Source organism: Grampus griseus (assembly GCF_964374135.1).
Source record: "Grampus griseus genome assembly, chromosome: 6".
Lineage (NCBI taxonomy): Eukaryota > Metazoa > Chordata > Mammalia > Artiodactyla > Delphinidae > Grampus > Grampus griseus.
The window spans coordinates 27,394,216-27,421,905 of record NC_139000.1 but is presented as its reverse complement, the minus strand read 5'-3'; the positions used below and the strand labels follow the sequence as shown (position 1 = coordinate 27,421,905).

The 27,690-nt window shown below is 40.0% G+C and overlaps 1 protein-coding gene across 4 annotated transcripts in view; it reads left to right on the top strand.

The window, feature by feature from the left end:
- The window catches only part of SLC44A1 (solute carrier family 44 member 1), a gene marked incomplete at both ends in the record, with an annotated part of 214,177 nt that overhangs the window by 61,959 nt on the left and 124,528 nt on the right, over positions 1–27,690 (top strand). For all 4 annotated transcript variants that reach the window (XM_082657024.1, XM_082657025.1, XM_082657023.1 and 1 more), the window contains one exon: positions 109–251. In XM_082657024.1, coding sequence (XP_082513150.1) covers positions 109–251 — 143 coding nt within the window. The remainder of the gene's footprint in view (positions 1–108; positions 252–27,690) is intronic.

Sequence of the window (27,690 nt, the reverse complement as noted above, 5' to 3'; positions counted from 1 at the left end):
CTCTTTGTTCCCTTCAAGGGACAAAAGCAGCTCATTATTTTATCAAGTAGTGACTGTTGCTATTGAAATGGTTTATTTGTATGTTTTTTTCTGTTTTTTTCCCCCTAGGGATTTATTTGTGGCTTTTCAGTAGCAACAGGTGCAGCAGCAAGACTAGTGTCAGGATACGACAGCTATGGAAATATCTGTGGGCAGAAAAATGCAAAGTTGGAAGCAATACCAAACAGTGGCATGGACCACACCCACCGGAAGTGAGTAGACTGGCTGAATGGTGAACACTGGAAACTTTGAAGGGGAGGGGGCCTCCTGCTTTTCTTACTGTTATAAAGATAATATCTTATGGAATATTATTTTTATATGCTTCCTGATGATGTTTTTTTATTTTCTTTTTAACTGTCCACTTGAATCATTTCTAGTTTTGGTCTATAAATACATTTTCCAGGAAACAAAATTTGGTGCCATGTTAAAATGGGCTACCTTGAGGTTTTAATGAGTAAATGCATGATTTGAGGGGGTTACTCTTGTACTCTGTTTTCCAACTCACCTTTAGGCTGTACACTAAGTTTTAACACAGAAAATAATATAATATTTTTCTTCCTGAGAGTGTACTTGATGGAAGGCAGAGGGATAATGGATTTTGACACATTAAAGTTATAATAAAGCATTTTGTGCTGCATCATTTATAAGTACACATTGATTTCCAATTTTATAAGAGATATATTTTCTTTGTCAGACTTTGAAATTTCTTTTGGGTTCTCAAGGTTCAGCGTTTGGATTTCATGAAATTCCTGACTTAATCGCCTCTTTTCTTCAAAAGAGCTATTTTTTCATTTTTAATGTCTATGGGGTAAATATATTTCATCAAACATTTTATGTATGATAGTATGTTTGTTCAAACTGTGTATTTATGCCCCATCAAACTTTATTAGACAGCTCTAATAAATAAATACAGGTCTTCAGAATTAACCGAATTAATTTTAAGGTAACAGGTTAACCAATTCCATTAATGAACTTTATAGGAAAAGGCTAAAGCAGATAAAAACATTTTTTAGACTGTAGTTCTATTATATTTGGGGGGATATAATAACTATATTTACTGTTAGATAAATGTGTTGGTTAAATCTGAGCCCCTAATTAAGTAGAAGATTCATTTGATAAATGCAAAGACTTGAAAAAAATCCAAATAGTTCATCATATCTTAGAGATATTCCTCCATTTAATGAAGGAATAATGCAGTTCAAATAAATAATTCTAAATAATGATCATGAATACTTGCATAGTATGCCATAGTCAAAAGGTATATAATACCAACCTGTGGGGTAGGTGTAGCAGAGGCTTAGAGAGATTGAATGACTTCCCCAAAAGTCTGGTGGGCAGTGGATGTCCAAGACAGACCATGGGCTTTTCTCTTGATAGGTACCTGCATCCCTTAACAGAAGAAGTGAAAATTGGACTCTCAGAGCATAATTTGGAGAATTGTTTCATTTGTCCTTCTTTTTGATTGCTTCATGAAATTAACACAAATTTTAGGCTTTGTGTTATTTGTTGTAGCAAATCTACCCAAACTTCTTATTTTGAAATAATTTTAGACTCATAGAGAAGTTGCAAAAATAGTACAGAGTTCTGCATATATATATATTTTTGAAGGTAGTGTCAAATATTTGTAACTCTTTAATGCTGTTGACATGTACCAAACATAAAATATTACCATTTAGATAACTGAGGAGACAGGAGGAAAAGGGCTCTACTTCCTCAGGTCTACTGCTGAGATGAGGTCGTGATCTTTCTTATGGCTCCCTTTTTAACTTGCTGGTAACTCCAAGCATATTCTTACCATAAAGTTTGTGTAGCTGTCACTTCATCCTTAAGCTTATTAGGTTCATTTGATCAGTTTTTAATTTCAAATCCTCAGATTATTCTATGTACATTTTGGCCTCTTGAAAAGAAAGCCTGCTTATTTTTCTGAAAAAGTGGTTCCCTTTCCTTGCATGCTTAGCACAGTTGAGACACATTCATGGATAGCTTGTAGGGTAGTGTCCCAAGTATAGCTATGCCTTAACTCATGTATATATGTTTAAAATTTATTTTTTTAATTTTTAAATTTTTTTTTTTTTTGCGGTACGCGGGCCTCTCACTGTTGTGGTCTCTCCCGTTGCGGAGTAACAGGCTCTGGACGCGCAGGCTCAGCGGCCGTGGCTCACAGGCCCAGCCGCTCCGCGGCATGTGGGATCTTCCCGGACCGGGGCACGAACCCGTGTCCCCTGCATCGGCAGGCGGACTCTCAACCACTGCGCCACCAGGGAAGCCCTAAAATTTATTTTTGATCTCTACTTCTTCTTCTCTGCATATGAACATTTTTAGCGCTGAGCCATCTAAGTATTTCTATCTATAAGTAGTAATTTTTTAAATAAATGAATGGTACTGTTTTGAACATATCTTTCTCAGGTAAGTCTATCCTATTTGGATTTGAGAGGAGGTAGAAAATCTTTGTGTTTGTTACCTATACTCCATCCTTTTTTTTTTTTTTCCCTGCCAAATGCATTGGTTTCCTCCTTTTTCACACATCTTTGGCTTTATTATGAATACCATGCCCTTCCATTCCTATAGAAATTTTTATATCTGTTTTGTCTGCTGTTACCTCAACTTGACCTTGATCATTTTCTCCCATCCCTTATCCTCAGCCCCTAGTTCCTGGTACTTACTAGAACCTCCATACATAGTTGTTGAATAAGTTAATGAATGAATCCTCTAAAATCTTGAATACAGCTCTTTTTTGCCTTCATGAATATTGTTTCCTCTATCAGAAAAAAAAAATCCTCTTATTCTTCATGTGGCTAAATTCTATTCATCCTTCAGCTCTCAGTATAAATGTTACTTTCCAGAAAGGTCTTTTTTAAGCTCATAATTTGTCTCATTTTATCCTGTAAAATGTGTAATTATACATTTATTTTGTGATTCTTTGTTAAATGTTGGTCTCTTCTAAGTTCTATGAAAGCAGAGGTGAGGTCTGTTTTGTTCACTGCTGTATCCTCAGTACCTGGAATGTAGTAGGCACTCAATTAAACGTTTGTTGAATGAGTAAATAAATTTATTTATTTTTTGGGTTTCCCTGGTGGCGCAGTGGTTGAGGGTCCGCCTGCCGATGCAGGGGACACGGGTTCGTGCCCCGGTCCGGGAAGATCCCACATGCCGCGGAGCGGCTGGGCCCGTGAGCCATGGCCGCTGAGCCTGCGCGTCCGGAGCCTGTGCTCCGCAACGGGAGAGGCCACAACAGTGAGAGGCCCACGTACCGCAAAAAAAAAATTATTTATTTTTTTGAATATGTTCTCAAAGTGAATTACTGAGTCTAAGGATCTGAATATTTAAAGATTATTAATGCATATCACTAAGTGCCTTTCCATACAGTCTGTTTCATTTACATTCCCACCAACAAAGTGTCTGAGATTGTTTTATCTTTGCTAGTATTATTAGTTTTTGTACTAATCGGATCAATCACAAAGTGGTGTTTTATAGTTTTAATTTGCATTCCTTTGATTATTCATGAATGTGAACCCCCTGCCCAGCGCTGCCGCCCCCGCCCCCCCACCAATGTTTGTTGGCCTCTCATGAAGACTGTTGTGCCAGCATATCTATTCTTGGTCTTCTTATCTCTAATCTTCTCCATCCTTTATACTGTGATAGGATTAAGTTCTTTGAAGCACTTTTTACTGTCATTTCCCTGCTCTAGAGCCTTTCCTTTTGTGTGATTATCTACAGTATTGAAAATGAGCCCACTTAGCCCTACCGTGACCTAGACCCAATGTACCTCTTCAGTCTTAGCCACGTGGCATTTATTATGTCACAGTTCCTGTGGGTCAGGAATCTGGATTTGCCTTAGCTGGACTCCTGCTTCAGAGTCTCTCAGAAGGCTGCAGTCAAGGTGTTGGTCAGAGCCGGCGTTCTACTGGGGAAGTTCCCCTGCCAAGCTCAGGTGGTTGTTGGCAGCACATACCCCTTGAGGATTGTTAGACTGAGAGACTTAGCTCTTTACTGGCTGTCAGCCAGAGGCCACCTTCGTTGCATGCTACGTGGGCCTCTCCACATGGCAGCTTACTTCAAAGCCAATGGGGAGGGAGTCAATACAGAGAGTCTGCTAGCAAGATGGAAGTTACAGTCTTATGTAATGTAACTATGCAAGTAAGATCCCCTCACCTTTGCCATATTCTACTGGTTAGAAACAAGTCACAGGTCCCACCCAAACTTAAGGGGAGGGGTCTGAATTATAGGAGGTAGGGATAATTAGGGCATCTTAGAGTCCCAGTGCCACACTGCCCAGCTCTGTCTCCCTGGAGCACCATGTTTTGTATGACTCCTAAATTTCAAAAACCAAGAATTGTTTCATAAGGGCTTATTGAATTGCAATAAAATAGGAAGGGGGTAAGTCAAGAGAGTCATGGGAAGGGAAATGTCTTTGACCTGTTCTAACCAGAAAATTTAAGATACCAAGACGACTGTAAGAATTCTATAGTAGTAAAGAAAAGTCTGTGTTTATTTTTTTAATCATTCTAATTATAATGTGTTCTTTTTCTCCAAATAATATTTACTGTAGTAATAAAGATGTATAGGAACATGGCAGACAATATTTTATGAGATACTGGAAGGCCTCAACTTCAAATGGATTATATTCCCAAAGTTGATTTTTAAGTCAGTTGCTTGAGATGTATAAAACTTTTCTGCCTAGAAACAATGCTATAAATAAAGTTCTGACGCTGGGTCAACGTAGAAAAGCTCATGTATCTTAGAACCATAAAGTGCCAGAGATGAAAGGGATCCTTAAGATTATCTAATAGGTAACCTCCTTAAAGCATTGCATCAAATATTTGTGAGTGCCAGCTAAGGCCCGGAGAAGAAAATGACTTGTATTTATAGCTGAGCTATGGTATTAATGTTACTATAGAGCATGGGTGTGGCTTATAGCCATTTTTTTTGGTATTTGGTAGTGGGGATTGGGATGGTAATAATATATTTTGAACTCTGATTGGCAATTCCAAAAACATATCTCTTCTGCCACATTCTAGGTTGCCTATCATTTTCAAAACCATAAAGCTAGTCTTAGGGCTTCCCTGGTGGCACAGTGGTTAAGAATCTGCCTGCCAATGCAGGGGACATGGGTTTGAGCCCTGGTCCGGGAAGATCCCACATGCCGGGGAGCAACTAAGCCCGTGCGCCACAATTACTGAGTCTGTGCTCTAGAGCCCGCGAGCCACAACTACTGAACCCGTGTGCCACAACTACTGAAGCCCAAGTGCCTAGAGCCCATACTCCACAGCAAGAGAAGATACTGCAATGAGAAGCCTGCACACCTCAACGAAGAGTAGGCCCCGCTCACTGCAACTAGAGAAAGCCAGCATGCAGCAATGAAGACCCAACACAGCCAAAAATAAATAAATTTTTAAAAAAACAAAAAAGTAAAATAAAGTTAGTCTTAGAGTGTATGTGTCAATTTTTAGACAGAGAATCATTATTATTATAGAAATTGTTCCCAGAAAGGAAGCCCCATCTATTTTTATCTTATTTAAAATTTATATTTATTTATTTATTTTTACAGTAGGTCCTTATTGGTTATCTTTTAAATATAGCAGTGTGTACATGTCAATCCCAAACTCCTAATCTATCCCTCCCTCCTTCCTTCCCCCCTGGTAACCATAAGTTCATTCTCTACGTCTGTGAATCTGTTTCTGTTTTGTAAATAAGTTCATTTGTATAAGTTTTTTTTTTTAGATTCTGCATATAAGTGATATCATATGACATTTGTCTTTCTCTGTCTGACTTACTTCACTTAGTATGATAATCTCCAAGTCCATCCATGTTGCTGCAAATGGCATTATTTCATTCTTTTTATGGCTGAGTAGTATTCCATTGTATATATATACCACATCTTCTTTATCCATTCATCTGTTGATGGACATTTAGGTTGCTTCCATGTCTCGGCTATTGTAAACAGCAATGAACATTGGGGCGCATGTATCCTTTCGAACCATGTTTTTCTCTAGATATATGCCCAGGAGTGGGATTGCTGGATCATATGACAACTCTATTTTTAGTTTTTTTTTGTTTTTTTTTTTGCCGTACGCGGGCCTCTCACTGTTGTGGCCTCTCCCATTGCAGAGCACAGTCTCCGGACATGCAGGCTCAGCGGCCATGGCTCACGGGCCCAGCCGCTCCGCGGCATGTGGGATCTTCCCAGACCAGGGCACGAACTTGTGTCCCCTGCATCGGCAGGCGGACTCCCAACCACTGCGCCACCAGGGAAGCCCGTATTTTTAGTTTTTTAAGGAACCTCCATACTGTTCTCCATAGTGACTGTACCAATTTACATTCCCACCAACACTGTAGAAGGTTATCTTTTCTCCACACCCTCTCCAGCATTTATTGTTTGTAGATTTTTTGATGATGGCCATCCTGGCTGGTGTGAGGTGATATCATGATAGTTTTGATTTGCAAATCATCAAATCATCCATCAAATCTCTGCTTTATCCTTATCAATTTGGATAAAGCAGAAATGCTTCTAGTCCTAAGATACCTGAATTAGTGTATATGAGAACTATATGGGGGCAAAGCATCTAGCTCTGTTGACCCCGGTAAGACGATTGGAGGAGGGGAGGTACTGTGTTTCCTCCATGGATAGTCCCCTTTTCTGGTTGCTTGGGATGGGAGAGGCTAAGGCAAGGTGGCAGTGGCTCTTAGTATACATAGGCTATCATAAGGCCGGGTGAGGGTATGTAGGGAACTGCTTTTAATCATTTTGATATAGGCATTATATTATTAATAGAACTCTGTTCTCCATTCTGCAAACAATCCTAACATACAGCTTAGTGTCCACTTTCTCTGTTGCTCTAAGAAGTTTTCTCAGCTTATCTCACTTATCAATATTGATCTTTCTGCAGAGGTTCTGAAGGTACCTCTAATACACAAATGTTTTGTGTGTACTTTTTTTTTTGCACAAATCTAATGTTCTTCTTTATCTTTTTGGCTTTTCTCTAAGGAAGCCATTAAAGTCCCAATCACTGATAAAAGCTCTGTGGCCCTAAAATGCCTCTCAGATTTCAGATGAATCAGTGTCAACAAGATGTACAGGAAGCAGAGGTCTGAGGAGGTTGATGGCATGTATGTGTGAGTAAAATCCATAGGGGGCATTTTATTTGAGACCTTTTTCAGTTACCTTCATAATATTTAGCAGGGTATCTAGTGTGAGTTTTACTTCTTTTCTTTAACTGTCTCATTCCCCAGAAATCCACAGCTTAGAATGTTTGTGCTGGAAGGGCCCTTGAGATCACTGAGCCCCTTCATTTTTTTTTATTATTATTTTTTTTTGCGGTATGCGGGCCTCTCACTGTTGTGGCTTCTCCCATTGCAGAGCACAGGCTCCGGACGCACAGGCTCAGCGGCCATGGACCACGGGCCCAGCCGCTCCGCGGCATGTGGGATCTTTCTGGACCGGGGCACGAACCCGCGTCCCCTGCATTGGCAGGCAGACTCCCAACCACTGCGCCACCAGGGAAGCCCCGAGCCCCTTCATTTTATAGGTGAAGAAACGGGGGTCTAGGAAACATCAGTGACTTGACAAAGACAGTAATACCAGGACTAGCTCTCCACTCTCCATGCTTAGTATGGTGCTCTTTGCATTATATGCTATACTGTCTCTGGTAAGCTACACAGTGATTCTACTTTCTCACCCTTTCCGCTTTTGGGGCCTCTCCCTTCCAACATTTAAAGATGAAAGAAACTTAGTAGAACATGCAAAGAAGAAAGGGCAGGTTATATAAATCAATAAAGTTATAACTAAAGAAACTTCGTAAGGAACCAAAGCACCTATACAATCTCTGAAGGCTTTGAATAATTTGGAGGCAATCTTGTGTGTTTCTTTCTCTGTAAGATAAAGAATATGAATTTTAATGATGAAATGCATTTTTCTCATTTCACATTTGTATATTTTTACCATTTGTATGTGTTAAATATTCATTGAAAAACATGTAGCTTAAAACTGGCAATGTTACTTTCTTAGTAAGATCATTGATTGTTTAATAGGCAATAGTCTTATTTTAAAGAAACTGTCTATTTTTATAATCTCTACATGGATACAGAATAGGACTTCAGGGACTTCCCTGGTGGTCCAGTGGTTAAGACTCCACACTTGCAGTGCAGGGGTCCCGGTTCGATCACTGGTCAGGGAGCTAGATCCCGCATGCTGCAACTAAGACCTGGCATAGCCAAATAAATAAATAAATAAAATATTAAAAAAAAACAAAAAAAAGAATGGGACTTCAGTGGCCACTGAATCTCAGAATTCTGTAGGTTTAGTGTCTGGTTCAGTCTATCCCATGATTGCTAATTACCTTATTAACTTTTTCCCCCGGTTTCTTTTTTTTTTAATTGAAGTATAATTGATATATAATACTATATAAAGCTTATTAACTTTTATGATGTCTTATTTATTATTTAGGGGGTTGGTAGTGATATTATACCCATATGAAGAATGTGTTCACATTTTAAACTACTCATGACCAGACTGCCAAGCTTTCTGGGCCTATACTATGCCGTATAACCATATATTTTAGGAAGAACTTAAAAAAAAAATTAGTTATCATATAAAACATAGACCTGTTTTGAAGACTTTTTAAAGAGTTATCAACTCTTGTTGACTATGCATACCTGTCTCTGTTTGAAAAAAAGAAAGGCTAGAAAAGTAAAGATACAATTTGCTAGAATATTCACTTTGAGGATCCTTTTATCAGCTATGTACAGTTCTTTCTGTTTACGTCGCTAGGGCTTATTTCTCTTCCTCCCAATGACTTAAATCAAATTACTGCCTACTGAATGACTATCCTTCACCATGCTTTAAAATTCTGTTTATTATTTTAGTCGTCAGGAAACATTTATTGAAAATCTACTGTGTGCTAAAAACCTCTATTAAGAATAACAAAATAGGAAACAACCTAAATGGCTGAAAAGAGAGGTTTGCTTTAATTCATTCATTCATTCATGAATTATATTTCTTGGCCATCTTCTTTGGGTTAGGCATTGGAGATTATACTCCTGAGAAAAATAGGCACACTCTTATCTCATGGAAATTACCATCTAGTAGAGCAAACAGAACTTAATAATATCATCATATAATCACAAATGTTATTACAGCTGTCAAAAGTGTTATGAAGGGCGAGATATAAGGGCACCAGAGTGGTTATAACAGGAGGACCTGGCGCAGTCTGAATACTATGGAACGGTAAAAATGATGGTATAGAATTATGTCCATTGACGTGGAATATCCACATAACATTATTAAGGGGAAAATAAAGTTATAAATCAGTATATATAGTGTGATTTTTATTTATATATATGAAAAATACATGTACATAATAAAGTATAGAATGACATGAAAATATTAAGTGTGATTAACTGTTGAATTATGGGTCATTTAAATTTTCTTTTATGCTTCTTTTTTTCCTAAGTTTTCTACCATCAGTGTATATTATTTGGGCAATGAAAAAAAAATTAGAGTTAAAAAAAAAGGAATTCACAGTCCCTGTCCTTGAAGAGCTTGCGTTCTAGTGAGGAAGACAAAATACACAGATAAACTATGACAGTGCAGTGTGGGGCATCCTATAAAAGTGTTGTATATTGAAAGCTGGGTGACTCCAGTTTCCTGGGTTCCTAACTGCAGGCTGGTGGGGACAGGAAAACAAGGCAATTTGGTGGTAGCACTGAGAGCACAATTTATTCAGTTCTACTGCTTCTGTAACAAATTGCCACAAACTAAGTGCCTTAAAACAACAAAGTTTTGTAAATCAGAATTCTGTGCACAGCACAGCTCAGCTGGTTCCCTGCCCCAGGTTTCACAAGGCTGACATCAGAGGGTTGGCAGGGCTGTGTTCCTTACTAGAGGCTCTGGGGAATGAACCTTCTTCCAAGTTCATTCAGGCTGTTGGCAGAGTTCAGTTCCATGTGCCTGTAGGACGAACTTCCATTTCCTTGCTGGCTATCAGCCAGGGGTCATTCTCAGCTTCTAGAGGTAACCTATGTATTCTGTAGCCTATATATTCTGTGGCTTATGGTCCCTTTCCTTCAACAACAGTGGGTCAAATCCTTCTCAGGCTTCAATGTTTTTGACTTCCCCTTCTTTAGGGTTGCCTCTTAGTTCTAGATTGTCCATGTGGGTTAGAGAATCTCTCAGCCAATGACTCGGGGCTCAGGAACAGAGTCATTCAAAGTAGGATTTTTTTAGAGCCCCAGTTAGGTGAGTTGGGGGTTCAGAGCAGAACTTGCATTCTAGCAGGGGAAAAATCAAATAAAGTAGATCTGTGGAAGGAGGGCACACATAGTGATGATGGTGCAGGAGGGAGCTGATGATGGATGGTCATGTGGGTTCTTGGCCCAAGAGGCAGCTCCAAGAGCCCACCTATAGTGAGGATGAGATTCCGATTAGAATGCTAAGCTTGGTTCTTGTTGGCTGAAGAACATCGTCTACAGGTTGGAGTTCTGCAGGCCAACCTAAAGCCTGATGAAAACTGGTGCACACAGTAAGGAGCTCCCAGCTCTGTCTTGTGGAGCTGTAGAAACTTAGGAGAACAGAGGTAGCACATTTATCCGTTGTGCTGGGTTTTATGGAGTGTCCCGGGTATTCTTCAGAGCAGCCTAGTAGATATCTGCTCATTCCCACACTTAGGGATAAGTTTGAACAAATGGAGATACTTTGAGCCTTTGTTGAGTTTGCCTTTGCTTTGAGGGAAAGCACTCTCCTCTGTGCCCTCCTGTCAAATACTCTCTGACTGCAACATTAACCTACCACCTGTCCTAGTTTGGCTTGACACAAAAAAGAGCAGCCTAGATAGATACTTCACTTGAACTTGCATTTGTGGACTCATTTGCCCACAAATTTACAAGCATTTGGAAACAGTAACATTTATGGTGTTCTATGGAAACTTACTGTATTATTTATGCAATTTTTTCTAATTTTTCATTTTTTTCTTGTGAACGTTGTAAAAATGATAGTTAAACTTTCAGAAAGCAGATTTATGATGGCATCTTTGGAAAATAGTTTTTGTCATTTCATGATTACACCCTCTTTATCCTGAGTTTTTAAAACACTTTTTACAAAGTAACGTCTGTATTGCTAGTGAAATTCTTCCTTTAGGAAAATACTTACTCTGGATAATACTGCTAGCAATTTGAAAGAAGAGATCCAACTGCATGCCATAGGAAATTCAGGACTTGAAAGTCAAAATGTTGAGCAGATTCTAAATAAGGAAGTAAAAAGCCACTCAACAGAATTAGATGATAGGCATACACCTAGACAAGGGAGGGATGATTGGTTTCTCTGTGTTACCTGCCTAGGTTATATACTTGACATGTCTAAGTTAAACAGCTGATTGCACATCCTCAACCTAGAGTCTTTCTACTTGGGTTGGTTCCAGGTTAACCAGACAGCTGTAAAAGTTCTTTGTTATTTTGTCATTGTACATAAGCTTATGGATATGACCTTTGTCATATACTTTAGGTTATTATGAACCACTTCAACTATGAATTTTATAGTCATCAATTTGCAACCTACTTATTATGTTTATCTGGATGTGAGAGTTGAGGGCAACTGAGAAGTTAGAGGGTATACAGTCCACACATGACCACACTCACTTCTGACACCAAATGCAAGTTCAGGGGTCCACAAGACCACCTTTAGTTTCGATAATTTTCCAGAAGCCCTGACAGAACTTACTGAAGTCTGTTACACTCACAGTTACAGTTTATTACAAGGAAAAGCAAACAGTTGTAAGGAGATGCTAACAAGAGAAGCTGTACTGTTCTCTCTCCCTGGAGTCAGGGCATGTGACTTGCTTGGCATTGATGTGTGATAATATGCATGGAGTATTGCCACCTGGGAAGCTCAGCCAGGCTTCAGCATTCAGAATTGTTATAGGGCTCCATTATGCAAGCATGATTCATTACCCATGTGGCTGACTCAGTCTCAGCCCCTTCTGGTCAGGCTGATACAACTCCTGGTCTACATGACATTGCTGATCTTTCTAAGAGTGGTCAACTTCCACCCTAAATCCTATCCGGTGAGGCCCACCTCCAGCCTTCACATTGTTGACTACCTGCCTTAACCTAAATCCCCAGGCAAATAAAGACACTCCTACAAAGCTTAGAGATTAACTCCCCAAAGCCCAGGGCAAAGTCCAGACCTCTTTCTGAGTAGGTTAAATTTGTTACTACCCACTGGGACTCTTTAGATTAAGTTGCATTTTGTAAAATGCATTTTCAAGATGAAATTTAAAATATCTTATAGTCTTATTGAGGTATAACTTACGTATAATAATTTATCCATTTTAAGTGTACAGTTTTGGTAACTATACAGTCATGTGTATAATCCATGTCATAATCCACACTTCTTTTACCCCCAGAAAATTACCTCATGCTCATTTGCAGTCAATCCATGCCCCATCCTTGTCCGCAAATAACCACCGATCTGCTTTCTGTCAGTATAGTTTTGCCTTTTCTAGAATTTCATATATATACATGGAATCATACAGTGTGTAGTATTTTCTCACTTTTTTTCACATAGCATAATAATGTGAGATTCATCCATGTTGTTAAATATATCAGTAGTTTGTTCCTTTTAAATTCCTGAGTAGTATTTCATTGTGTGGATATATAACGTTTTGTTTATCTCTTCACCAGTTTTTGGATGGATGTGTGTGTGTGTGTGTGTGTGTGTTTTCCACGCTTAACAATTTTTCTATTGTGAATAACACTGCTTTGAAAATGTGTGTATATGATGTTGTATGAAGGTCTGTTTCATTACTCTTGGGTAGATACGTAAGATTGAGATTGCCAAGTCATATGGTGAGGCTATGTTTAACTTTATAAGATATTACCAAACTGTTTTACATTCCCACTAGGAAAGGAGGAGAGTTACAGCTGCTCCGTCTCCTCACTAACATTTCATATTATCAGGCTTTTTAATCTTAACTATTCTAGTACATGTGTAGTGATATCTTACTGTGGTTTTAATTTTCATATGTCTAGTGACTTATGATGTTGAGCATCTTAAGTGCTAGTTGACCATCCATATATCTTCTTTTGCAAAGTATTTAAGTCATTTACACATTTTAAAATAAATTGGTTTGTTTGTTTTAATAAATTATGAGTTCTTTACGTATACTAGATAAAAGACCTTTGTCAGGCATGTTCTGTAAATATTTCTCTAATATGAGATTTTCCTTTTCAATTTCTTGATGGTATCTTTTGACAAATGAAAGTTTTTAATTTTGATTAAGTCTAATTTATCCATGAGATAAATTTTAAAAACATCACACAAAAATGTGTCTTTTTAATGGTTCATGCCTTTTGTTTTCTAAGAAATCATTGCTGTACCCCAAAGTCACAAAGATTTTTTTGTTTTCTTCCGGAAGTTTTTTTATTTAGCACTTATGTTTAATGTTTGTGTACAGTGCGGAGAGGTCAAGGTTTGTTTGTTTTTCCCATATAAAAATCTAGCTATTTCCACAGCATTTATTGAAAATGTTATCTTCCCCATTGAATTACCTTGGCACTTCTGTCAGAAAACAATTTTATTTTAAGTCTGAGGGCATGAGGGAAGTTTATGGAGTTTATAGTAGTGGCAGGTACCAATATTATGGAGAAATAGTCTATTTAAAATTAAACATAATAAGGATGTCACCTTTTTTATAGTATTATTTTAAGTAAATAGTTGCAACAAATCATATAAATGAGATAAGTGAAATGTGTGTAAATCAATAGAGAGAAAAATAATGCTATTTGTCAATGACAAGGGACTGTATCCTGAATGTTTAGGAGATTCAACAAAAACATGTCTTGCAATGAGATGCTTAAATCATGGGTTATAAAAATATGCCTAACTGAATTCAGTCATTTATTTTGTCAATAGACAAAATGTAATGAAAAAGATAATACTTGTTTTATTAAAAAATCTAACAAGATATAGGGCCAAATACAGAGAATTATAATACTTCAGTAGGAAAAAAGAAAACAAATAGTAAGAGAAAAATAGTCTACTCCTGGCTGAGTGGTCTTAATATGATAAAGACGACAATACTAACAAAGTTAATTTATAGATTTAATATAATACCAGTTAAGATACCAATAGGATGTTGAACTGAATTTGAGTGATAGTATAAATCACACAGTAAAGGAGCAGGCAAGAACTTCAGGGGGCAAATGTTTTTAAAAATTGTTCTTGTTCATAAAATTATTTGAGAGGGTTAGAATTAGGTACATATATTTTAAGATAATCAAATGAAGATAAAGATCAGGAACCATACCATGGAAGTAGAGAAAAGATTAGACCAGAAATCTAGCTTAGGTGTGGTTACTGAAGTTGATCATCAAATTAACTGTGAACTTTCTATCTTTGAAGGCAGAAAAGGGAACCAGAAGTTGCAATTCAAAGGCCTTTAGGCAGACACTGTTCGTCACTTAGGTGGCCTGGGAATAAGACCACAGGGAATGTTGGACACTTTGAACTTTATATGTGTGTGCCCATATGAAGGAGGGGAGGTGGTGGCTGATTGGTTCTAGCTGATTCTTGGCATGTGGGTACATGGTCCCAGTGATACTAATTTTTCAAGAGAAGCCAGAAATTTATAGGCACGCTTATGACCTAATCACCTCCCAAAGGCCCCTATACCTCCTAATACCATCACCTTTGGGGGTTAGAATTCAACATGTGAATTTTGGGGAGACACATTCAGACCATAGCACCTATCATCTACTGATTTTTATTTTATTTATTTTACTTAATTTATTTATTTATTTTTGGCTGCATTGGGTTTTTGTTGCTGAGCGTGGGCTTTCTCTAGTTGCAGCAAGCGGGGGCTACTCTTCGTTGCGGTGTGCGGGCTTCTCCTTGCAGTGGCTTCTCTTGTCATGGAGCACAGGCTCTAGGCGCGCGGGCTTCAGTAGGTGTGGCACATGGGCTCAGTAGTTGGGGCTCACGGGCTATAGAGTGCAGGCTCAGTAGTTGTGGCACACGGGCTTAGTTGCTCTGCAGCACGTGGGATCTTCCCGGACCAGGGCTTGAACCCATGTCCCCTGCATTGGCAGGTGGATTCTTAACCACTGCACTGCCAGGGAAGCCCTAGTGATCTTTAAATACTGGCAATTAGTGTACTGGCCAGACAAAATGTGTAGGGGGGAGGGGTTACTCATTGTCTAAGTAAGAGTTATGTGTGTATAGTTGTCATTATCTAATTAAGGATTGTGTAGCTTAGAGAGGAACAAAGGGAGTTTTGCCATTCAAGACCAAAATCTATTCCAAAGTATATTAACAAGACTACCTGAATGTGTGTTAATAATACTGATGGAAACAAAATAGAAATATCAGAAATAAACTCATAGTAGTTCAATATATGAGAAAAGCGATCAGTGTTTAATAAAAAACATTGTTGAATGATAATATGAAGAAAACTGCATTTAGCTCTATCTTAATCTCATACCATGTGGAATAAATCCCAGATGAGTTAAATTTTTTTTTTTTTTTTTTTTTTTTGCGGTATGCGGGCCTTTCACTGCTGTGGCCTCTCCCGTTGCGGAGCACAGGCTCCGGACGCACAGGCTCAGCGGCCATGGCTCACGGGCCTAGCCGCTCCACGGCATGTGGGATTTTCCCGGCCCGGGGCACAAACCCATGTCCCCTGCATCAGCAGGTGGACTCTCAACCACTGCGCCAGCAGGGAAGCCCCAAGATGAGTTAAATATTTTTAAACAAACATTATGTACTTACCTTTGTTATGGAGAGATCATTTATACATTATTGAAGCAATAAAGAAATAAAATAGGACCAAGATAGGCATGTTTGATTATCAAAAACTTCGATTCTCTGATATAAAGAAAAAAGCAATGCAGTGAGAATAGTATTTGTTGTTTTTCTCTGATAGGTAAGATTTTCTCTGAAATTGGGATGTATCTATAAGTAGGCAGGTAACCAGTTATGGTTTACACTGTAACCAAGGATGGTTTGCACTAGAGAGAAAAACATGAATATGTTTGGCTTAAAGATCTTCATTTGTAAAGTGAAGGTAATAGTAGTACCTACTTCCTAGGGTGTTTTGGAGGAATGAGTATGATAAATGATGTCTACTCTTTAGCACATTGCCTGGAACCATAAATGTTACCTGCTATTTATTATAATCATCTTCATTATTACCATCTTCTAAAACAAGTTTCAAAGTTACTTATCAAAGCTTTTAACCCAGTTGGGGAAAACAGCTATTTTAACCAACCTTACATTTGCGTAGTTTACAAAGCGCTTTCACATCTTCTGTCTCATTGATTCTCACCCTAGACGTGGAACTGTTTTAATTTCTTTCCAATGGGGGTTTTCAGGATTCACTGTTCTGTAGTCCAGCTTCATCTTCATCATCACCCTTAAATCAATTCAACCTGATTCAAGAATTCCCCATTCTGACCAGAGCCTTCTCTCTCCTTCTGGCTTGGGTGTTCTTCTTTGCCCACTGGAGTCATTCTTTCACTTCTAGTCCTTTGACTCCTGTACTTTCTAAACACTCTTCCTTCACTACTTTTATCCTTATTTTTTCTTCTAATATAATTTTTTTATAATGTGTGATAGTATCTAGTACCTTTCTCTGCCTTACTCTGTCTTTCTCAAAGATTAAAAAGAGATCTGTGATGGGCAAAGGATTTGAATGGATATGTCTCCAAAGAGGAGAGATCAATGACCAATAAGCACATGAAAAGATGCTCAACATCATTTGTCATCAGGGAGATGCAAATCAAAACTACAGTGAGTTACCACTTCACATCCACTAGAATAGTTATAATAAAAAAGACATACAGTTAATTGTTGGCAAGAATGTGGAAAAATTGGATCCCTTTTACATTGCTGGTGGGAACAAAAAAGGTACAGCTACTCTGGGAAATAGTCTGGCAGTTCCTCAAAATATTAAACATGGAGTTACCATATGACCTAGCAATTCCACTCCTTGGTATCTACCCAAAAGAAATAAAAACATATGTCCACACAAAAACTTGTATACAGATGTCCACAGCAGCATTATTCATAATAGCCAAAAGGGGAAAACAACACAAATGTGCACCAGCTGATGAATGGATAAATAAAATGTGGTATATCCATACAAAGGAATGTTATTTAGCCATCAAAAGGCATGAAGTACAGATATATGCTACAACATGGACAAACCTCAAAAACACTGTGCTAAGTCAAAGAAGCCAATCACAAAAGACCACATATTACATGATTACATTCATATGAAATGTTCAGAATAGGCAAATCTATGGAATGAAAATAGATTAGTGGTTGCCTAGGGCTGGGGGTTAGGGAGTGTGGGGGGATTGGAAGTGACTGCTAATAGATATAAGGTTTCTTTTGGGGGTGACAATGTTCTAAAATTAGATTGTGGTGATGGATGAACAACTTGGTAAAATGCACTTAAAAACATTGAATTGAATTATACAGTTTACAGGTGAATTTTATGGTCAGCAAATTATATCTCAGTAAAGCTTAAAACTAAAAAGAAAAATAAATTTCTGGCCTTTGGCTCTTAGCAGATAGGATTTATTTTGAGTACTGGAACAAGATGATTTTGAGAGTCATCCCTTTGTGTAGTGTTGACCATGAACTTGGGTTTAGGGGTATTCTTCTAGTTAGCTAGATTAAATAGAAAACTTTTTCTTGTAGCTCTTATGAAATATTTTTAAAAGGCTGTTTTAATTTGCTTTCTGTCTTAGTTTAGTATAAGGAACACAATACGATATCTGACTCTTGTTTACCATTCTTGCAATTGTTTCTCCCTTTAATGGACAAGTATAAGGAGGAGACAGACACTGTAGCTAAACGGGAGAATCATTTTCTCCCCATGGTTTCCAGTTCCATGCCTTTGTTTTGCAATGTTGGTACCTCTTTTGGCTCTTTGCTCATCTTACTTTACTCTTAGTTTTAATCTCTTTGGGGGCTTTTGACAATCTGTTCAAAACTATGAACTATAAAGTCTCTCTTCAGAAAACTACACGTGAATTTGTACCAAATTTTGCTTACAATTTCAGGAGGGTCACAGATTTCACTTAGGATAAGAATCTTTTTTTTTTTTTTGCGGTACGCAGGCCTCTCACTGTTGTGGCCTCTCCCGTTGCAGAGCACAGGCTCCGGACGCGCAGGCTCAGTGGCCATGGCTCACGGGCCCAGCCGCTCCACGGCATGTGGGATCTTCCCGGACCAGGGCACGAACCCGTGTCCCCTGCATCAGCAGGCGGACTCTCCACCACTGCTCCACCAGGGAAGCCCAGGATAAGAATCTTTACCCCATACACTCACTTTAGTGATCTCATGCACTCCTAGGGGTGAGGTTATCATTTATATGCTGATAATTCCAAAATCTCTGTCTCTTGTCCAGATTTCTCTGCTAGAACACTACAGCCAACTGTCTAGGTCCACTTGGACACCCCACAGACACCCCTGACTCAAATTGTCTGAAGTTGGAACATGGTCTTTATCCCTCCTTACTGTCCTCCTCCTCCTGAGTTCTCGAACAAGAGCCCAAAGCAAGGATGCCTTAGCTGCCCTGGCCTAAATCAGATGCTAAGCGTCCTTCTTAGTTTCTTCCTTCCCCTCTCTCTATATAGTCATCGGGTTTTCTTAATTATGCCTATGTGCTCTTGAAGTCTCCTTTTCATTCCCTTTCTCACCCTAGTCCAAGTCATCCTTTCTTGGTAGAGATTCAGTAGCCTCCTGACCAGTCTCCTTACTTTCTCTCTTGCTCATCTTTAATTCAGTCTCCCCATGGCAGCTGAACTCTCAGTGACTTCCTAGTGTCTTTAGAATGAACTCCAAACTTTCTGACATCTTTAATACCGCTTGCAAGGCCCTACGTGATCTAGTTCCAGCTGGGCTGTCCAGCCATCTGTCTCTTGCATCACTGTCCATATCAACCATCCCGACCTTTTCCATTTTCTCAGTAATGCCATGCTGTCTGTCACTTCATAAGCCTTTGCTGCTCTCTTCCCCCCTGCTCCCACCCCTCTTCCTCCACACCTTGCTAACTCTTACTCACTCTTTAGGTTCTGGCTGTAGATTTTCTTTCTTCTGGACTCCTATCCTGACTCTCCATTCATAGGGCCCTTTTGATGCATCCTCTGCTATCCTCCTTTCTCTGTTAAAGCATTTACACACAGTTTTGTCATTGCCTCCCTACTCTCTGGGCTATAAACGCTGGGAAGGGAGACACTGGCTTGCGTTGGTCTTATTTTTCACTGTATCGCTAGTGCTTATTTAGCCCTGCACCTGGCAAAGTGTTCAGTAAATTTCTGTTGAATGAATGAGAGTTGTCTCTTTTTACCTAAAATATCTTCTTCCTTCCCTTCCCCTCTACTCTTGCCACACTTGGTAAAATCTTACACACTTGCCACCCATTTATTAATTCAACAAATAAGAATGAAGCTCTTTTCTTATTCCAGGCACTATTGTAGGCAGTGAGCATATAGCGATGAATTAAACAGTTGAATATCTCTGCCTTCTGGGAGCTAATAGTCTACCAATGGAGAAAGGTAATAAACAGATAAATAAGTAAAATATACATTGTCTTATTGAGTGTAAGTGCTGAGGAGAAAAAAGGCAAGAAAGATGGATAGATAAGGTGCATCAGAGTAGAGAGATGGCATTTTAGATAGGGTGGTCAGGGAAGGCTTCTTTGAGAAGGTGACTTTTAAGTGAAGGCTTGAAGCAAGTGGAGGAGCTAACAATAGCCATGCTGCTATCTGAGGAAAGAACATTCCAGGCAGACAGAGGTGCAAAGGCCTCATGTGAGAGTGTGCCGGGCTGTTTGAGGACAGACTGGAGGCCCCAGGGGGAGTGAGCTTAGGGAGGTATTTATTCTCTGAATATCAGTTGCTGCCTCAATCCAATCCCTGGTCTTCCTCCATAGTTTTAAGTTTTTCCCAGCTCTCAGTGCTATGAGTTTCCCAAGAAGGACTCTGAAAATTTCTCTTCTTAGCAGTGACCTGTGAATCAAGGGCCGTGGCGGTGCTGGCGTAGAAAGCTGCCGTGCTGGTGAGGGTTCAGTTGCTTCTTTGGAGGTTGGTGAGGTGCATGCTTAGGCATTGCTTTAACAAGAACTACCTCTTTCTCAGGACAGTTTCACCATTTTCTCATTGGGATTGGGGGGGCAGTGGGAAAGTGGGACACCACTGTCATCAGCCTCATGTGTTGGGCTCCCCACAGTTCACCTCAGTCCTTTTCTGTTCTCTAGTCTGTCTTCGTGGAGTCTCGGGGCCTTTATAAAAATTGTACAACTCTGTCAGCCGCTATCGGGAGTTACAAATTTGAAGTCCAATGGCTGCTCTCAGCTTGTTTCTCTCTCTCCCCTTAGCTTTGTCCCAGTAAAGTTGTAGTTAATTATGTTGCATTTAGTTGTGTTGGGTTAGGTGGGGTTTCACCGACATTAGTGTGCTGGCCCCGTAGCGCTATTCTTGTGTAACACAGCTCTTCGTGGGGTAATTGGGTCCCACCCCGGCTGGGATGACTGGATTTGCCGTGCTGGCACCCCACACAGGAAGTAAGAAACCTCCTCTGGGCGGAATTCCTCTGTGAGTGGAGTACAGACCCGGGGTTCTCTGCAGTCTATATTTAGCAGTAGCAGAAGCCTCTGCTAGGCTGTCCTGTTTTCCTTTTGGTGTGACTCACTAATGGCAGCATACTCTGTGGAAAGGGGCTATAAATTGTAAATTGATATGAGGTAATAATTGGGAAAATGATCAGACTCCATTTTTATTCCCCTCTGGGGAAAACACGTGTCAGGAATCACTAAAGCAGAAGGCGGCGGAGGGATTTTTTCAGCCGGCTTTCCAGTTTTAGTGCTGCAGGGCTTCCATCCTGATTAGAGAGGAGAGAAGCCAAATTTGGCAGGAGGCGGCCAGCAGACCCAGTATCTGCTTGCCACCTTTTGCTCCAAAAAGCCTTGCTGCAGAGAGTTGCCATGGCAGCGAGAGGCAATTTAATGGCAAAGGCTCATCTCTGGGGCAGCGCGCTGCTGGTACTGTAGCCTTCCCCTCTCTGGCCTTCAATCCAAGAGGCTGGTTATACGAGGGCATCACTGTGTCGTGGCCATTTGAAAGCAAGTTGTCTAATGGAGTAGAATTGAAAGATGCTTCCAAGTCGAGGGATGGCTGTTTCTTCCAGCTCCTGCCTCTCCTTGGTGCATAGCCCTTTGATGTCCCATCCTGTAGTCCACTTTCTCAAGTTATTTGCAATTCCTTAAATATGCTCTTTCATGCTTCTGTGCTTTTCCATATCCAGCTTCTTCTGCCTAGAATGCTCCCTTCCCCATCTGTCTGGAAAATTCCTACTCACTTTCAAAACGTGGCTTAGCTACTGCCTCCTGCTCTGTAATGCTTCCTCTAACCCCATATCCTCTGCGGAATTACACCGTTTCCTCTGCCATCCAAACCCTGCCTCATATCACGTGATTTTGAGATGACTCCGTAGTTTTCTTTTCTTCTCTAGTTACTTGCATTCAAGAATTGTTTTTTGGGTTTTTTTTGTGTGTGTGTGAATTAAAAAAAAAATTTATTTGTTTATTTATTTTTTGGCTGCATTGGGTCTTCCGGGCTGAGAGCAGGCTTTCTCTAGTTGCAGTGAGTGGGGGCTACTCTTCGTTACGGTGTGCGGGCTTCTTGTTGAGGCGGCTTCTCTTGTTGTGGAGCACAGGCTCTAGGTGTGCGGGCTTCAGTAGTTGTGGCACGGGGGCTCAGTAGTTGTGGTACGTGGGCTCTAGAGCGCAGGCTCAGTAGTTCCGGTGCCGAGCTTAGTTGCTCCGCGGCATGTGGGATCTTCCCGTACCAGGGCTTGAACCTGTGTCCCCTGCATTGGCAGGCAGATTCTTAACCACTGTACCACCAGGGAAGTCCCTGTTTTTTTTGTGAATTTCATATCCCTAGGACCTAGCCCAGGAGTGGGCACATAGTCAACACTTATAATGTTTGTTGAATGAATGAAGTGTTTTCATATCGACCTATTTAATCCTTGTCATGGGGGTGTTGCATACCACGTAACGGACAACACTGTCATGTCCAAGTAGGGGTTCATCTGTTCTGGGATTCCAGAGGATTGACCCATCTTAATTCACTGATTTGATTGCTCTGTAACTCACTTTCCATTGCATTTATTCTCACTTTCCAATTTTTTTTTTTTTTGGCGGTACGCGGGCCTCTCACTGTTGTGGCCTCTCCCGTTGTGGAGCACAGACTCCGGACGCGCAGGCTCAGCGGCCATGGCTCACGGGCCCAGCTGCTCCGCAGCATGTGGGATCTTCCCGGACCAGGGCACGAACCCGTGTCCCCTGCATCGGCAGGCGGACTCTCAACCACTGCGCCACCAGGGAAGCCTCTCACTTTCCAATTTGAATTGGAATAGCAGTGGTGGAAAGAGCAACCCTTGGGAGTCGATCTCCCCAGGGCTCGTGTCTGTGTAGCCTTTGGTTAGTTGCCCAGCTTGTAAGTCTCAGTTCTCTCTTGTTGAAATAGGACGTGTGAGGACAGCGCCCACATGCTTTGTGGCACAAAGTAAATTCTTGGTAAATCTTACTGTTTTTACCTTGCCCTATCTTCCATGAGGAAAGTGACAGCAAAATAGAAGTTTAATCTAGGTTTGAACCTTCTCTGGCACCTTTATCTGCATCAGATTGTTCACTGTTCATCTTTTTGGCTCTGAGCACGGCTTTGAAAGTCACCCCTTTCTGTGCCTCTTGTCACTTTTCTTGAGCTTCCCTGTGTTAGTGCCCCTCCCTTTGCCTCATAGCCCTGTTTTCATCTTTGGTGCATCTGTCCCCTTGAGTTCACTGTGTAGACAGATATTTCATTTAGATATCTCTCCTTTCCTCCCCTTTTGGGGATACCTTGCTCTTGCATTTCAAGAATTTCAGTTTTAACTGAATTCATCTTTTTCTCTCCTTCGATAATTCCCAGAAACCACTTCGACTGTAATATATATTTATCTGTCTTAACTGCTGTCCTCTCTAATGTTTGCATTACAGTTTGGTTTGAACGTTTTTCTCCCTTCCCCTAAGTTTTAAGTTCAAAGCTCGCTTCGGCTGCTTTACAATTCCCTTTGCAAATGTGTTCTTCTCGGGATCATGCTGTGTGCGTGTTGTATAGGCCAGTGCCTGCAGGTGTCTGGGCTGTTTCATTTGTAGGGTATTTTTCTCTTGGTGCTTCTCTTCTCTCATTCCCACTTTTGCTATTTTAGTCATTCTAGTTCCTCTAAAGAATGGGAAGCTTATATCAAGCTGTTTTTAAGTTATTACTAGGTCTAGTAAAAGATTCACTGAGGATAGCAATGAAAATTTGCTTTGAACTTAGGTTTATAAATTATCTGTGACAGTGGTTCTCTGCCCTGAAAGGTTGGGGCATAGGAACCAAGGCGTGTAATTAGAGTTGCCTAAGATGCTTTCTCAAAATTCATATGCCCTATCCCTTTCCCATCCATTTGCCTGGTGGCAGAGCGGAAGTAGGATGTTTTAAGAAATCTTTCTAGAATATTTTATAGCTTTTTACCCAGTATCTCTTGCCTCCTCTCAGTTAAAAAACACTCATCTGTTGATTTGTTATTAAAATCTGCCAATGCCATGATTATATGAGAGTTGGTTGCTTCATTTCAAAAAAATAAAATTGCCCCATAAAGTTCGTTTTGTTTGAAGTGAAAACTGAAACTAATCTAAGGATTTATTTACTAGGCTAAGGGCATTTTCAAATCAAAAGGCAAGAAAGTGCAGTTTTAATGAAGCCTAAATTTGTCTGTTTAATAGAAGCATTTTTCCTACTCTGTAAATATTCAGTTAAATACCAATTAGTTAAAATATAATTACTTATAGACATGCTGCCATGGATTGGATGAACTTCAGAATGCTGGAAACAATATTCAGAGTTAATATAGAACAGTTAAAATTATTAATTGTATTTGTGGGAAATATTTTAAGGATAGAGCAGATTGGAAATAGAGTGAAACTCAGAATCAGGAGGACTAGGTTTGATTTCATAACGCTGACACCTACCTACTAGCTCTCTTGGGCCATGTGGTTAGTCCCTACTACAAAACTGAGTTCATCTCTGTTTTGTCCTCTGTGGAAGGTTAAGACCTCCATCTCATAAAGTTGTTGTGAGGATCAAATAAAGTCATTAGCGTGACAGTTCCCAGCACCCAGACATTCAGTAAATGTTGATAGAATCTAAATCTAACGCCTACAAATTATTTTAAACATTGTGTGTGTCCACATGTGTTATGGGTATATGCATTTGAATATGGGAAATGTGTAGGGAATTAAGTTTATTGTGTTCTTAGACTGTGGAGTTGGGTGACTTTTGAGTTTAATGACGTGTATGTATATGAGTGTAATTCCTGAGGATACCATTTAAAGTTATTTTTGTAGTTCTATTGAAGCAGATTCTTCTGAACCATATACACAGGGAAAAAAATGTGCAGTGTTTTACAGTATTATAGTCATTGTAGAATTCTTCTTTCCCTCTTAATATTGTTTGCCTTGTGCTAGATCAGTTCTGGAGACCTGCTTAGCTCTTACCAAGGCTAATGCCCTAACAGTCATGACTACACCTACACAGATTTTTCCTCCAAATGAAAGCTAAATACTAATATTGTAGTCCTGTTTTATGTCCATATCAGAAGGTGTTGAATTTAGTGCCTTACTATGAAATGTAAATTTTGTGAAAGGCAAGTCAGTTTCTTAATGATATGAATCACTGAGTATATACTGCCTGTTAGATGCTTTATGTATGTTGTCAATAGCATTACAACAAATAAAGTAGATGGTATGCAGTTTTACAGGTAAGGAAACTGGGGCTCAGAAGGATAAATATAGCTATCTGCAAGACCCTGGAAACCTCTGGCTTTCTCTCCTTTTTCCCAAGCATGTTTTTTGTTTTTTTTAAACTGTCAGGAGGTTCTCCAGATATTTCTCAAGGCATTGCTCATCACAGTTAACTCCTGTACCCCACCCCAGTTCTGCTGTCCACACCCTTCCCACCCCAAGCACATACCTAGAAACACACAACAGGATTGTTGCGAGGATAAATGAGTTAATATGTATAAAGGGTTTAATACAGTGTCTGGTACATAGTAAGTACTCAGTAAATGTTGGCTACCATTATTTTCATTGTTAATAGTATTATTATTAGTGGTGGTGGTGGTAAATGATTCAGTGGTTCTAGGACACCTTCCTCAAAGACCAGCATGTTCCGTGCCTAGTGGCTGGCTTGAGCAGTTCATTACACAAGGTCCCAGGCATGGGCATGCCCAGTAAGATGCACAGGATAGATGGAGGGAGAGTTAGTAAGGGAATGATTGTTTCCACACAAAGGGTGCCAGAAAGTTTTCTCTGTGCCCTAGATCCTTTGTTATCAGTGAATCCACTTCCAAACCACATCTTCCTGCCTGACTTCTTTCCTTTCCTTTTATCTATGTAGAACATTAATGGTATTGGAATCACTGACAGAGTTGCAAAAAATTCATTTTTTTTTAGTTTGGTGGTTTGTAGCTTATACTTGGCCTGCATGCTGGGTTCCTGGTCCCCAGCTCCATTGAAGTGTTCAGTGGTTACTCCACCTGCAAAGGCCTTCCCGCTCTGTCATAGCCACCACTCCCAACTTTTTTTTTTCTGTTTAATTTTTTCCCTGATATCCCTTTATATGATCCATCTGAGCACATATATTGACTTTATCTTTTTGCTTTTCAGTTTTCTCACCTAATTCTTGTATTCGGTTATATTTCCTGATTTGAATCATATTTTGTAAAGCAAAAGAGTTTAACAGCGTGAGAAAGGTATTGGAAGATACGTTATTTTATAAAACTTTCCATGGACCCAGTAGAGTAGAACCCAGGGCTGGAGGTTCTTTAACTCTTATCTTGGGAGAAAGTATCCCTGCTTGTACTCTCTCCCTGGATCAATAATATTAGACTTTGTTTATCTCCGTTAAGAGTGTTTGGCTCTTACCTTCTCTTTGGACAAATGATAACATCTGCAATCTTTGTCATCTCTTCTACCTTTATAACATTAAAAAAAATGTTTTAGTGTAATTTGTAATTAATTTTCTCTTTCCTAAAATATAAACGTACAGGAAACCAAACATAATTTAGGATTTGGGGAGTATTTTTTTAATTTTATTTATTTATTTTTGCCTGCGTTGGGTCTTCGTTGCTGTGCGTGGGCTTTCTCTAGTTGCGGTGAGCGGGGGCTACTCTTCGTTGCGGTACATGGGCTTCTCACTGCAGTGACTTCTCTTGTCGTGGAGCACAGGCTCTAGGCGTGCAGGCTTCAGTAGTTGTGGCGCGTGGGCTCAGTAGTTGTGGCTCGTGGGCTCTAGAGCGCAGGCTCAGTAGTTGTGGCACACGGGCTTAGTTGCTCTGCAGCATGTGGGATCTTCCCGGACCAGGGATCGAACCCATGTCCCCTGCATTGGTAGGCGGATTCTTAACCACGGGGCCACCAGGGAAGCCCCTTGGGGAGTATTTTGTTTATATGAAATGGACATTTTTAGAAAACAACATTTATTATTATAGTCATCTCAACTCAAAAGTAATTGGCACTCATTCTAGAAAATAAGAATTCTTTTTTTTTAACATCTTTATTGGAGTATAATTGCTTTACAGAGTTGTGTTAGTTTCTGCTGTATAACAAAATGAATCAGCTGTATGAATATGTATATCCCCATATCCCCTCCCTCTTGCATCTCCCTCCCACCCTCCTTATCCCACCCTCTAGGTGGTCGCAAAGCACAGAGCTGATCTCCCTGTGCTATGCAGCTGCTTCCCACTAGCTATCTATTTTACATTTGGTAGTGTATATGTGTCAGTGCTACTCTCTCACTTCGTCCCAGCTTACCCTTCCCGCTCCCTGTGTCCTCAAGTCCATTCTCTACGTCTGTGTCTTTATTCCTGTCCTGCCCCTAAAAGTAGAAGAAAAAAATTAAAATCACTTTATTCTAATATCCAGAGATGACTGTAGTTGAACTGGTGGTGTATTTTCCTCTAGTCTATATTCAACTTTATATATTAAATTTTATAATGCATTTTTATAATTATATATTCATTAGCTCAAGTTTATATGTCCTTTTAAAATTTTTTTGTTTTTACTAACACCAGAACATTCAGATGAATCAATGAAACAAAATAGAGAACATAAACCCATATCCTCTAGTGTAGAAGAGTGACAACATGCTATGAACAGGAAATAATATTTTTAAAACAGCACTAGGGGGCTTCCCTGGTGGCGCAGTGGTTGAGAGTCCGCCTGCCGATGCAGGGGACACGGGTTCGTGCCCCGGTCCGGGAAGATCCCACATGCCGCGGAGCGGCTGGGCGCGTGAGCCATGGCTGCTGAGCCTGCGTGTCCGGAGCCTGTGCTCCGCAACGGGAGAGGCCACAACAGTGAGAGGCCCGTGTACCGAAAAAAAGAAAAAAAAAAGCACTAGGATAATTGGTTAATTACTTAGAAAATTAAAGTAACATCTTTTCTCTCTTTTCTGTACACCAAATTGTATCTATGAAACATTTTTTTTTTTTTTTTTTTTTGCGGTACGCGGGCCTCCCACTGCCGTGGCCTCTCCCGTTGCGGAGCACAGGCTCCGGACACGCAGGCT